This window comes from Nematolebias whitei, chromosome 15 (assembly GCF_014905685.2).
Source record: "Nematolebias whitei isolate Nwh7 chromosome 15, NemWhi1, whole genome shotgun sequence".
Taxonomy (NCBI): Eukaryota; Metazoa; Chordata; class Actinopteri; order Cyprinodontiformes; family Rivulidae; genus Nematolebias; species Nematolebias whitei.
The window spans coordinates 44,256,902-44,268,274 of NC_056512.1; the positions used below are offsets into that span (position 1 = coordinate 44,256,902).

The following is an 11,373-nucleotide window of genomic DNA, read 5'->3' on the forward strand; positions in this document are numbered from 1 at the left end:
ACTCTTGCAATGTTCTAAATTCTTATACGTGATATTAACAACATACGAATATGTACTGTACAGCACAGTAGTCCCTCGTTTATCATTAGGGAACCATGCCTCCCGTGATAAGTGAAAACCCGTAAAATATAGACAGTAGTTCAAGTTTCACTCCCAGTTTTCCTCCTTCTTTGTAAATAAACAATTTAAATTTAAATACTGTAATATTTTGAATAAAACTGTAGAGAAGAGAAGTGCAGCAGGACATCAAAGGTTAACCCTTCACGCAGCTCTGCAGCAAAGAGCAGAAATGTACTTCTTGATACACTGTAACAAATGAACATAGAAGTTCTACAATAATTTAAAATAACTTTTGATATTTTGTGATTATGACAATTTTACGATGTGCATACTTTGAATTTTAAGTTGGAAGACAATAGTCGGTTGATACAGCCGGACAGCAGCTGATGCAGCAGGAGAAATGTGTGTGTGGCAGAGAAGGAGATCATGACAGGCTGCAGGAGGAAGCTTCCCCCTGCAATTGTGGGCTGCACACAGGTGCTGCAGGTGCTAAATCATTAAAATATATATATATTAAATAAACCATCCATGTCGCTCGTGTTTCTCATCCATCAATCAGCCAATTGTGTCATGTCCAGTCTTATTTTAAAAAAACGCGAAAGTGTGTGTCTGTGTCCCTGCATGTCCTGGGTGTCCCCCGTCTCTCGCACATCGACTCCAGAAAGGTGCCAGCAAAAAGCGAGTAAAGAAAATGAATGGATGCGCTTCCGCCTGCAAAAAAAAAAAAAAGAAGATAAGAATATACAAGAAGCAGAGGAGGAAAGTTTATTTACTTCTCCGCTGGTTAGTCCTGAGGCCAAATTTCAGTTTATGTGATTTGTGCTGATTTGAGAGCGCAGAGGAGCTAACTTCAAAATGAAACTGCGATCCCTTCGCCCTGAACAGACACTTGCACATCCACCCCTGAAGAGAAGTCGCTCGTGCCCTCCATTCAGCTTACGTTGAGCTGGATGGAAAAAATGGAGCAGAAAATTTAAGAACCAGCTGCAGAAACGTTGCAGCCACAAGCACTGCAGACATGAAACGTATCGACAAGGACTTTTAAAAACCTTTCCCAAATTTTAGATGTCATCTTGTATTCTCTTTCTGCTAAACTACCAGACACATCACAGCTGCTGAACTGAGGCAGAGTTTTCAGAACGCCTTCATGTCTTCTTAACTTTTGGCTGCCGTATCCGTTCAGAACTAAAGTGGGTCACTTCGGTTCAGGGCTGACTGCGTTACTCCAGTTATATTTAGCCGCGTTCCACCAGATTTGCACAGCCACAACGGTTATGATGTACAGCGTTATCTCAGCATGTTGTCCTAATTGCGGCGTGTCTCAAGCAAAAGCTTGGAGTTAATTAATAATTCACGTGTGTGTTTTTACTCAGACATGCGTGTGTGTGTGTGTGTGTGGTTTCAGAGGCTGAGCGGAGGCGTGTAGACCCTGTGTATGCTGCCTTGCGCTACGGGACGTCCTTGGCACAGATGAGCCGTTCCAGTTTTGGCAGTTTATCAGAATCACCGACACGCAGCCTGGTATGACATCGTTACCCTGTGGATGTGCGTAGAGGACAGTTGCATGCAGGGCTATTCAAGTGACGGCCCGGAGGTCAAATCAGGCCCACGGGTGTGCTCAGTTCAGCCCACCAATGGGTTCATTTTTAAATGAAACTAGATTTTGAACCATTAAACAAACTTACTTCATGACAATAACTGCTGGATGTCCAAAAGGAGCTGGGTTTTCATGAGTTTTGCTAAAATCCCATTGATCCCCATGCGTTTTGTTCTCACTGATTTGTGCTCATTTTATCTACCGCTACCAAAAGTCACACATACAGTAGGTCTCTGTGCCTGATCGAAACATGCATTATGATGTAAAATTTGCATGTTTTAATTAAAAGCTGTGTGGCCACACATAGGACAAAACTTGTATCGTGAAGTGCTTCAGTGCTTTTGCACTGGCACCCTTTTAATTAAAAGCAACGCTTCAGTTCAAAGCATTATTTGGCCTTTTGAAAATTATATTTACACAAGTGAGACGGCAAGACTAATCTGCCGCACCTCTGAGGGTCCCAATCATCTGTGTGCACAATAAACAGCCCAAAGCTTGAGCTTGAGGAGCTTTATAACGATCTATTTAATATCATAAACCGGAGCTGCTTGGCTCAGAAAACACTTTCATTTAACACAAACAGATATCAATAAAAATCTGGAACTTGTCTTTTTGCTCCATGACGACAAACCAATCAATCACCGGCAGAGCAGCCGGGTGCTAATATTTTATTGTTTCCTCTATTTCCTTTTTTTAAGGGGGAGGGAGGCGAAGAGAGGCAGCAGAGACAGAGCAGCATGGAGGAGGAGATAACTCAGGAGACGGGGGGTAAACGCTGCTGAGTGCATGTGTGATGTCTACGCTTGTGCTGCATGTGCACGGCTGCCGGTGTGAGAGCAATTCTATGTGTCTGCCTAGAAAAAAGTTGCTAATTGCGTGATCACGAGGGCCTTTCTTCCTACCTTCTTAGAAAACCCACCCATCCTTCTAGACCCCGCTGTTCCAGAGAGCGAGATGCAAGAGGAGGAAGACCAGAGCAGTGAGCAAGCTGCGGAGGACACCTGTGCAAAGGTGGTGCTCTGTGAAAGTCATCTTTTGTTGCTTTACTTTTAACGTCTGTAGTTTAGCCTCATTAGCCGAGCCTCTGTGTGTCCAGGTGCCCAAGCGCATTGAAGTCCACTCCATCCACACCTACGTAGCGCTCTACAAGTTCCTGCCTCAGGAGCACAACGACCTGGAACTACAGTGAGTAAAGTCAAGCAGACATGAAACCGGTTTCATAACCCTGAGTGTTTGTGTAGCCACATGCTGCTGCAGGCTGTGTTTAGTCCGTCCCTGTGATTCGCCCCGGCGGTTGTTCCTGCAGGATGAAATGTTCCCGCCATCTGTAGAGGACGCCCCACCCCCTTAAGGACAACTAATTATAAACTCAGATCCCATCACTGTTCCCACAGAAGTAGTGACTCTGAGCTGAGCTCCCAGCAACGGAGAGGACGGAGACAATGAGCAAGTGAGAGATGAAAGGGAGGACAGACATGAAGGGAAGTGACGGGGAGTTGAAGGAGACGTGGAGGATGAATGGGAGAAGTGGGCACAGGAAGCAAAGTGCAAATCTCAGAAACGCAGCTCCATAAGATGAAGGATGAAATGAGAAGATTAAGGGCAGAAATGTTGTGGCGTGAGGGTTTATTTGATGTCGTGGTTAGAGGAGAGCTTTCACAAAGGTAGCACGTTGGGACCGTTAGGGGTGTTAGGAGCCGTCTGTGCTCCGTGTGGAGTATGTGTGTGAGATGATGAAAAGTACACGTGCTTCTCAGGACTGGAAACGATGAAAAACTCGACAACTGAGAGGACAAAAGTCCGTTTTTCAGTGGTTTCTGTTAGTGTTTAAAGCTGAAAGAACAGTATGTCAGATCAGACCAAAAGTGAAAGTTCAGATGTTTTCATCTGGGGTTCTGTTGAAGAGTTCTGCACAATCAATATCTTACGTGTTGTAATTGAGATGTTGAACAACCCCAGTTTAGAGAAATCAAGTTAATGTCTGATCACACCGTTGAGCTGTTGGTTAATTTGAACAGGGCGAAGGTAAAAGTGGACTTCATGTGTCTGAAAAGACTCAAACGGTTCATAGAGTTTGATGCAAACGTTGCATTTACCTTTATTTTGATTTTAGTTTTGCTGTTCGTAGTTAAATAAAATCCCATAGTCTTTTGAAAACAGCAGCTACATTGTAATAAAGGGAACAAGCAGAAGATGATGGATGGATGGATGGATGGATGGATGGGAACTTTACAGTAAAATACTTGAAGCTGTATCATATGTATAGTAAAAACTGAAATATTGAAATATATAGTGACTAATTAAAAATAATAATAATTATTATATATATGTATATATATCTCACAGGTGGGAACTGTTGAATGGCAAATTATTTTTGAAATAAATACACAGACTGTGAATTTTCGATGAACTTTAGAACAACAGAAAAGAATTAATCTAACAAAAGCCCTTCAGTAAATATAAGCACAATGCAACTGTAGAATATGTAAATGTAAATAGTAATTTTACAGTAAAGTACTTTCAGCTGTGGATGTCAGAATTGAACCGTGAAACTTACATTTACAACGTATCGACTCCAGTGCAGCGTTCATTCATTCAACCTTTATTTCTTCAGGTTAATCCCATTGAGCCTCGGGGACTCATTTACAAGACGGACCTGAAAGCACTGGGCATTTCTAGCAGGAATATTATATTTCTGCTGATTTAATATTGATGATTAAGTGAAAATTTATAAAATATGTTGGCATGATCTAATTATTCTTTTTTTTATCGAGTTGTTTAATGGCATCAGCTTATCCTCGTTGGTCTCCGGCTCATTGGGACTAACTGTTAGCTTGTCATTCTGGTCATTTCTACTACTAACCATAATAATTTCTTTAATCTGAGATCTTTAAAATATATACAACAGCTAAGATATTATATATAACTTGCATCAAAAGTTCTGAACTATCACTTTAAGACATGTTCAGATCCTAACTGTTATTTTTTTATTATATAAATTTATCTCAAGTTCTCCGATATTTTATTACATCTATGCCCTGGATACATCTACACATAGACAAAAAATACAGAAGGACATTGGTAGGTCAGAAAAACGGTGACGACTAAATATGTAAATCATAAGTTGCTGTAAATGTAGAGCGACCATCGAACTGTGGAGTAATTTTCAAAAGTGTAAAGTATTCAGTTAAAGTATAGGGTCACCCCACAGTTCAGCACGTTTTAACATTGCTTGCAGAAACCTAAAAAATTTAAATTTTAGAGACAGAATAAGTCCTGCAAAATGTTTCTAAAAACCCATCTTTAAATCAGAAACGTAGCTGCAGCTACAGAGTTGACATTCTGAGTTGTGCTCACACAGGGCAGCCAGGAGATTTGATGTACAGAACAATTGGGACAGCGTATCTGGGGCAGAGCGTGTTCGTGAGGGTTTAGAGAAAAGTCTCATCCAAACCTAGTAGCATGATTAGAATGCAGGCCAGGCTGGGTCGGCTCAAGATCAAGCCCCGTTTGTAGAGAAGTTTCAGTGTCGGCTGCGAGTCGCATTTACCTGCTGCAGCTTTGTAACCGCTGGCGCTCCAGCTTTTTGTGCTCGTTCGATTTTTTTTTTTCCATTCAACCTTTATTTAAACAGGTTAGTGTCACTGAGTCACGAGCACTCATTTTCAAGAGAGACCCGTTTTCGACAAAACCCCTGGTGAGGTACAGACGACATTAAACAGCCATAAAATGCATATAAAATATAAAATAAATAAAACTTTTGATAAAACAAAATAAAATCAAGCTACATTATAAAACAAGGGAAAAGACTCAGAACAGGAGCATGTCTGCGTTGATGGTTTAAAATCCCTTAAAGAGATCAAGGTCAACAGCTTCAGATCTTTGTGCAAGCTGGTCCAGGAAACGGGAGCGGAGTAAAAAAAGGCCTTTTTGCCGAGTTCACTCTGCACTGAGGGCACGCTGCAGATGAGGCTTGAGAGCGCACGCTGTAACTGCACTGACGACGTGACGTGTGGGAGGAGATGTATGAAGGCAGCAGACCAAGGAGGGATTAACAGATGAAAATGAACCAGATGACCAACTGACCAATGAGTACAGAGTGCTGTGATGGGGACGGTTACAACCAGTTATGGACCTTAGTGCCCCATGGTAGACAGCATCCAACATCTGTAAGCAGCTGGCAGAGGCATCCATGTAAAGTCACCTTAATCAATGACCGGTAGGAAAGTAGCAACTCCAAGACGTTTCCTGGCATTCAGAGTTAAACCAGATCTATTTCTGAAAAAGAAACCCAATTTTTTGTCTATCAAATTTTTTGACATGTGGCTTAAAACAGATGTACATCGATCAAGATTCCCAAACTAAGAATCCACAAACTCAGTAGGAACTCCATTCGTAGACGAGATAGGAGAAATGCCAGCCAGTACCAACTTTCTGCTTGAAAACATCCCTATCAACATTTAGCACCAATTTGAGACGGAACAAATCTGACTGAACGATGTCGATGCAGAATGCAAAAGTTGAAAAATCTTAGCAACTGTTTTAGCTCGACAATAAACAACTGCATCGTCGGCACAGAAATGCAAGGATGCGTCATAAATGTTCTGACCTACATTATATAGATTGTAAAGAGAGTGGGTCCTAAGACAGAGCCTTGTGGTACACCATTATTGACAGTTAAATAACTAGAAGAAGAACCATTTTGTTGAACACATTTCTTTAATAATGTTATCTTTTGTGTTTGTTCGTTCTTTTCTGCTCATCGTGTGTCACACTCCTTGCCTTCTTCTCTTTGCTTCTCCACATCAGTCCCCTCCCCATTTACACGTCTATTTAACATCTATTCCTGTGTGCTTTTTTATTTTTATTATTATTTATTTCCTTTAGGCCTGGCGATCGAGTTCAGGTCACAGACGACTCTAATGAGGAGTGGTGGAAGGTGGGTATCAGATCAGTAGGATGTGTGTTTGCCGCTGTGCACCTGAGTTTTGTTGCTTTGAGCATCCGAAAAGGTGCAAAATTATGTTACACAAATTTGCAAATTGAGCCTTTTTGTGCGAAACACCTGCTTCGTTTTTCTTAAGCATGCAGGCAGTCTCTTCCAGAAATAAGACGTAATTTCTTCTGAACATTACCAAGAGTTCAGCATAATGAACGTGGCTGGTGTTTCAACCTTAACAAGGTGTTTATTGAATCTGTAACGCGCTCTGCTTACTCCCAATGGAAATGAATGTCTGTGTAGGCGTGCTTCTTGGTTTCAAGACCAAGGTGCATCCAGACGTGTTTTATCAGCCGACCTTGCGCTCGCCACCAGGAGAAGCTTATCCTTGAGTGATGCAGCGGCTTTTAAACGCTTCAGTCAACACGTCCACGCCAAGGAAGTTTAAATTATGTATAATTTGTGAATCATCTGTTCATTACTAATGCATGGTTTGTGAGTGACTTCAGTAAATGTGTCTACACCTGAGGCAGCTGGTGATGTACTGCCACATTAAACAAAACACTCATCATCAGTGATCATCAGTCCAAATGAGACAAAAATCAGTTCTTCTTTTGTTATATTGTTTTTTTGGCTTGTGAAACACATCCACACACTTCCTCTGCAGCCTTGATGATTCATCACTGCACCCAGCTGAGTTTTGACTGGAAGAATAAACCTCCTTTATTCTCCCACTAAATAACTGAACAGGTGATGACAGCCAGTCTGCAGAGCATAAGCTAAAGAAAGGCGAAGCCATCCCTCTCCACAACAAACGGACACCTTTCACTGAGAGATCATTTTCAATAAATCTGAAGAGAAACGTGCGTGGAGGTTCATTTAGATGTTCATCATCTGCAGCTCCTTTAATCTGTGGGGTCCCTCAAGGGTCTATTTTCGGTCCACTGCTTTTTAATCTTTTCATGTTGCCTTTAGGGTCCATTTTTATAAAACATAACATCCCTTTTCATTGCTTTGCTGATGATATTCATGTGTATCTGCCCATTAATTTAGACAGGGCCACGACATTGGAACCACTCTTGAACTGTCTAAACGACATTAAAGTCTGGTTAAATCTAAGCTTCCTGAATCTAAATGAAAATAAAACTGAAGTCAGCTTTGGTAGATGTAATGCTCTTGACACTCTTGGCCCCTCGGCTTCATACAGCCACTCCACCGTCAGGAATCTGGAGGTTATTTTTGATAGTGCTTTTAAATTAAACAGATAAATGCAGTTGTGAAATCCACTTTCTTCCATCTAAGCCTCATTGCCAAGGTGAATTTTGTCTCCCTTTCGGAGACCTTGAAAAGGTGATTCATGCTTTTATTAGCTCTTGTTCGGACTATTCTCTGTATGTTGGTTTAGATAAATCATCTCTGCTTCACTTACAATGTGTCCAGAACGCAGCAGCTCGTCTTTTAACTGCAACTAAAATACATGAACACATAACCCCTGTCCTGGCTTCCTGTCCACTTCCGGATTGATTTTAAGATTTTATTGCTTGTTTTTAAAGTCTTAAAAGGTCTGGCCTCGTCTTACTTATGTGATCTTATTAACATCTACACTAAGAGCACTCCGGTCTACCCTCAAGTTTCTCTTCTGTCCCCAGATCCAAACAAGTCCAGAGGTGATCGGGCTTTTGTGGTTGCTGCTCCAAAACTGTGGAACAGTTTACCTGATAATTTAAAGAGCGCTCAGACTGTTGAGACTTTTAAATCTTTGCTCAAGACTCATCTTTATTCCTTGGAGTTTGATCCGTGCAGAGTCTGAGAACCAGTTAGAGTTGATTTTTATTATCACTGTGTTGTGCTTCATTAAATGGTAAATGGACTGTACTTATACAGTTCCATTCTATCTGATCAAGATACTCAATACTAGATCCATACTAAGTATAATCAGAGTTTTATCATATTCATACACTGATGGGACACATCAGAGGCAATGAGGGGTTCAGTGTCTTGCACAAGGACACTTCAGCATGTGATTGCTGGTGAACTCGAACCCCCAACCCCTTCAATGGAGGACGACTGCTCTGACCAGTCAGACACAGCCGCCCTGTCTTTCTTGTTTTGTTTTTCCTGAGTTTTTGTTTTTTGCTCTCGTTTTCATTTTAATTTGACTAAATTGCAAAGTACTTTGTTCAGCTTTTTTTTGTTTTTTTACTTTGTATATGGGCGGCTGTGGCTGAGTGGTTAGAGCAGTCGTTGTTCATTGCAAGGGTTGGGGGTTCGATTCCACCAGCAGCCACATGCCGAAGTGTCCCTGGGCAAGACACTGAACCCTCTGATGTGTGTCCCATCAGTGTATGAATGTGATAAAGCTCTGATTATTCTCTATATAGATATAAAGTGTTATGAATGGGTAAATGAGGCACAGATTGTTGTGTCTTGATAAAATAGAGCGACGCTGTATAAGCGCACATCATTTATTTAAATAAATTGACACTGAAGCGTTTTGTCTGTGAGCGGGAGGTCAGTCAGCTGGATTTGTCACGTCGAGCTTTGTTTCCGTTCGTCCTCCAGGGTAAAAGTGGAGACAGAGTCGGCTTTTTCCCCGCCAACTTTGTGCAAAGGGTTCGGCCAGGAGAGCGGGTGTGGCGCGTCATCCAGGGCGTTTCTGGCAACCGGGAGAGAGGTCACATGGCGGTGAGGGACTCCCAGGTAGGAGCAACAATCACTGCTGACTGTGTTTGTCGTATATAAACCCAACATGCTTCCTGTTCTCAATTTGATTTACGATTCACACTTTTTTGGAGTGGCTGCAAAATACTTCGTTGTGCACAACGAGTTTTCTACATCGCCTTACCCGTTACCCGTTTTTGTTACATTTTCTTTTAAATACCATTTTATTTTCACTTGTTATATATAAAAAAAAATCCCAATTTGTATTCGTCCTCTACGATTGTCCACTGTTGTCATCATTCTTTGTTAAACTGAAGTCTCTCTTGTAAATGAGTCCTCGAGGCTCAATGGGATTTACCTGTTTAAATAAAGGTTGAAAAAACGAGGGGGGTTCCCACAGGGCCGGGGAGGAGAGAACGAACTGTGACCTGTTTGGTAATTTCATTAGTCAGATTATTTTAACCTTTATTTATACAGGTAGTCTAACTGAGTCACGAGGACTCACCCCCCCAAGAGAGACAAGTATTGGGCAGCTATGTGAGCACCCGGGCGTGAAGAGGCGAAACGTTTTAGCTCCAGTAAGCTTGTTAGCCCGTCAAAAAAATAAAAATCCATAAGCTTTCAAGTCTGAGAAAAAAGTAGCGGCTTCTAGTTCGGAAATTACGGTAACTGCTAAACACAAAAGAAAAGAGAATAAACGAGGAAGACGGCTGTCAAGACCAAACGGAGCTGTAAATACAGAGCTAAACATTTAAACGCACATTTTTACTAAACTTCTGCTCCACAGGTAAATTTAACATTTGCTTCTTTTTTTTTTATTCACTTTGGATGTTTCTCTTGGTAAACAAACACAAGCCGCTTTTTGCTTATAAATTAAAATTTTAAGGACGCATAGATATGAGATAAAATGTGCATCTGTTAGTTTTTAAGGTTTGGTCTAATCTTCATAACTTTGCAGGGGGTACCTTTTACAGGAAATGCGTTTTTCCAGCTCTGTCAGTTTAACGTAAAAATAAACCCTTAAAGGATTTTCCGTATATTTCTATTCAACAGAAACGGTCTCGTTTTCTGTCTCCGTCCTGTAGATTTGCGTGGGGAAGCGGGAAGATGGCGAGAAATTCCTGAAACTGAGCAGCGGAAAGAAGAGAGGCCTGGTCCCAGCTGACTCCATAGAGGAGATATGATCCTCCTTCTACTTCTACACCCAGCTTCAGACTGTCGGCACCAAACCCCGTCCCATCTCGAGGAAACACGGCCTCAACGTTTGAAGCCGACGGGAGAACGACTGAATCCACCATCTCTGATGAAAACCGAGAGAGGTTTCCAGTCGTCCTGCTTCTACGATGGGACGGATTCTCTGACACCAAGTCCTTGTTTAGACAAAGGGAGGACAAGTGAGTGCGCTTGGGTCATATTTAGTCTTCTTCATCAAAAACACTTCTACAATCGTGGGAGGAGGCTGAATCCTGGGAACATCATGCTCGTGTCAGCGTCCCTTTCTTGCCTCGGCCCACTCAGCGTGTCTCATCTGCTCATTTCAGGGGGGGGGGGTTATACCTCGGGGACCGATATCAGCTTTGTCTCAAGAGAATCTTGCCAAGAACATCCACTGCCATCTATGGAAATCTATTCTGCCACTCAGAATGTGAGGAAACCAATCCTCCTAAATGTCTGCATCAGACTTGAAGCTCCTCTGAAAGATGGCAGAAATAAAATGCATTTTCAAAGAAACGTCTGCGGCTCTCACACGACGCGCGTATTTTTCTGACTTCTTTAGTGGAAGATTTTTAAATGCGCCACAAAACGGCTTCAGCGTCTTTTAACTTCTACAGGTTTCACTCTGATCATTTCACATGTAAATTTACTCTAATAAGTTTAACTTGCAAGAACTGCTTGTAAAAACTTTATTTTTAGACGCTGCCTCGAAATAATTCTCCGTGTACGCTCGCTGATTATGGCATCGATTGTCTCGTCTATCATTTCAAAGGAGGAATGAAACGGTTTATCCAGAGGTTTGAACTTGTTAAGAGCACCAAGCAAGAAATAATAATAAAAAAAAAAAAGGTGGCGACTCGTGTGGATGCTCCAAATGGAAGAAGCTGTTCTCCTGTTTTCA

The 11,373-nt window shown here is 41.8% G+C and overlaps 1 protein-coding gene across 1 annotated transcript in view; it reads left to right on the forward strand.

The window, feature by feature from the left end:
• LOC119421375 (SH3 and cysteine-rich domain-containing protein 2) overlaps positions 1–10,441 on the forward strand; it is a 34,963-nt gene extending 24,522 nt beyond the window's left edge. The window contains exons 5-11 of the mRNA XM_037688743.1: positions 1,466–1,581; positions 2,356–2,425; positions 2,568–2,668; positions 2,754–2,842; positions 6,545–6,596; positions 9,159–9,296; positions 10,343–10,441. Coding sequence (XP_037544671.1) covers positions 1,466–1,581; positions 2,356–2,425; positions 2,568–2,668; positions 2,754–2,842; positions 6,545–6,596; positions 9,159–9,296; positions 10,343–10,441 — 665 coding nt within the window. The remainder of the gene's footprint in view (positions 1–1,465; positions 1,582–2,355; positions 2,426–2,567; positions 2,669–2,753; positions 2,843–6,544; positions 6,597–9,158; positions 9,297–10,342) is intronic.
• The last annotated feature ends 932 nt before the right edge of the window (positions 10,442–11,373 follow it).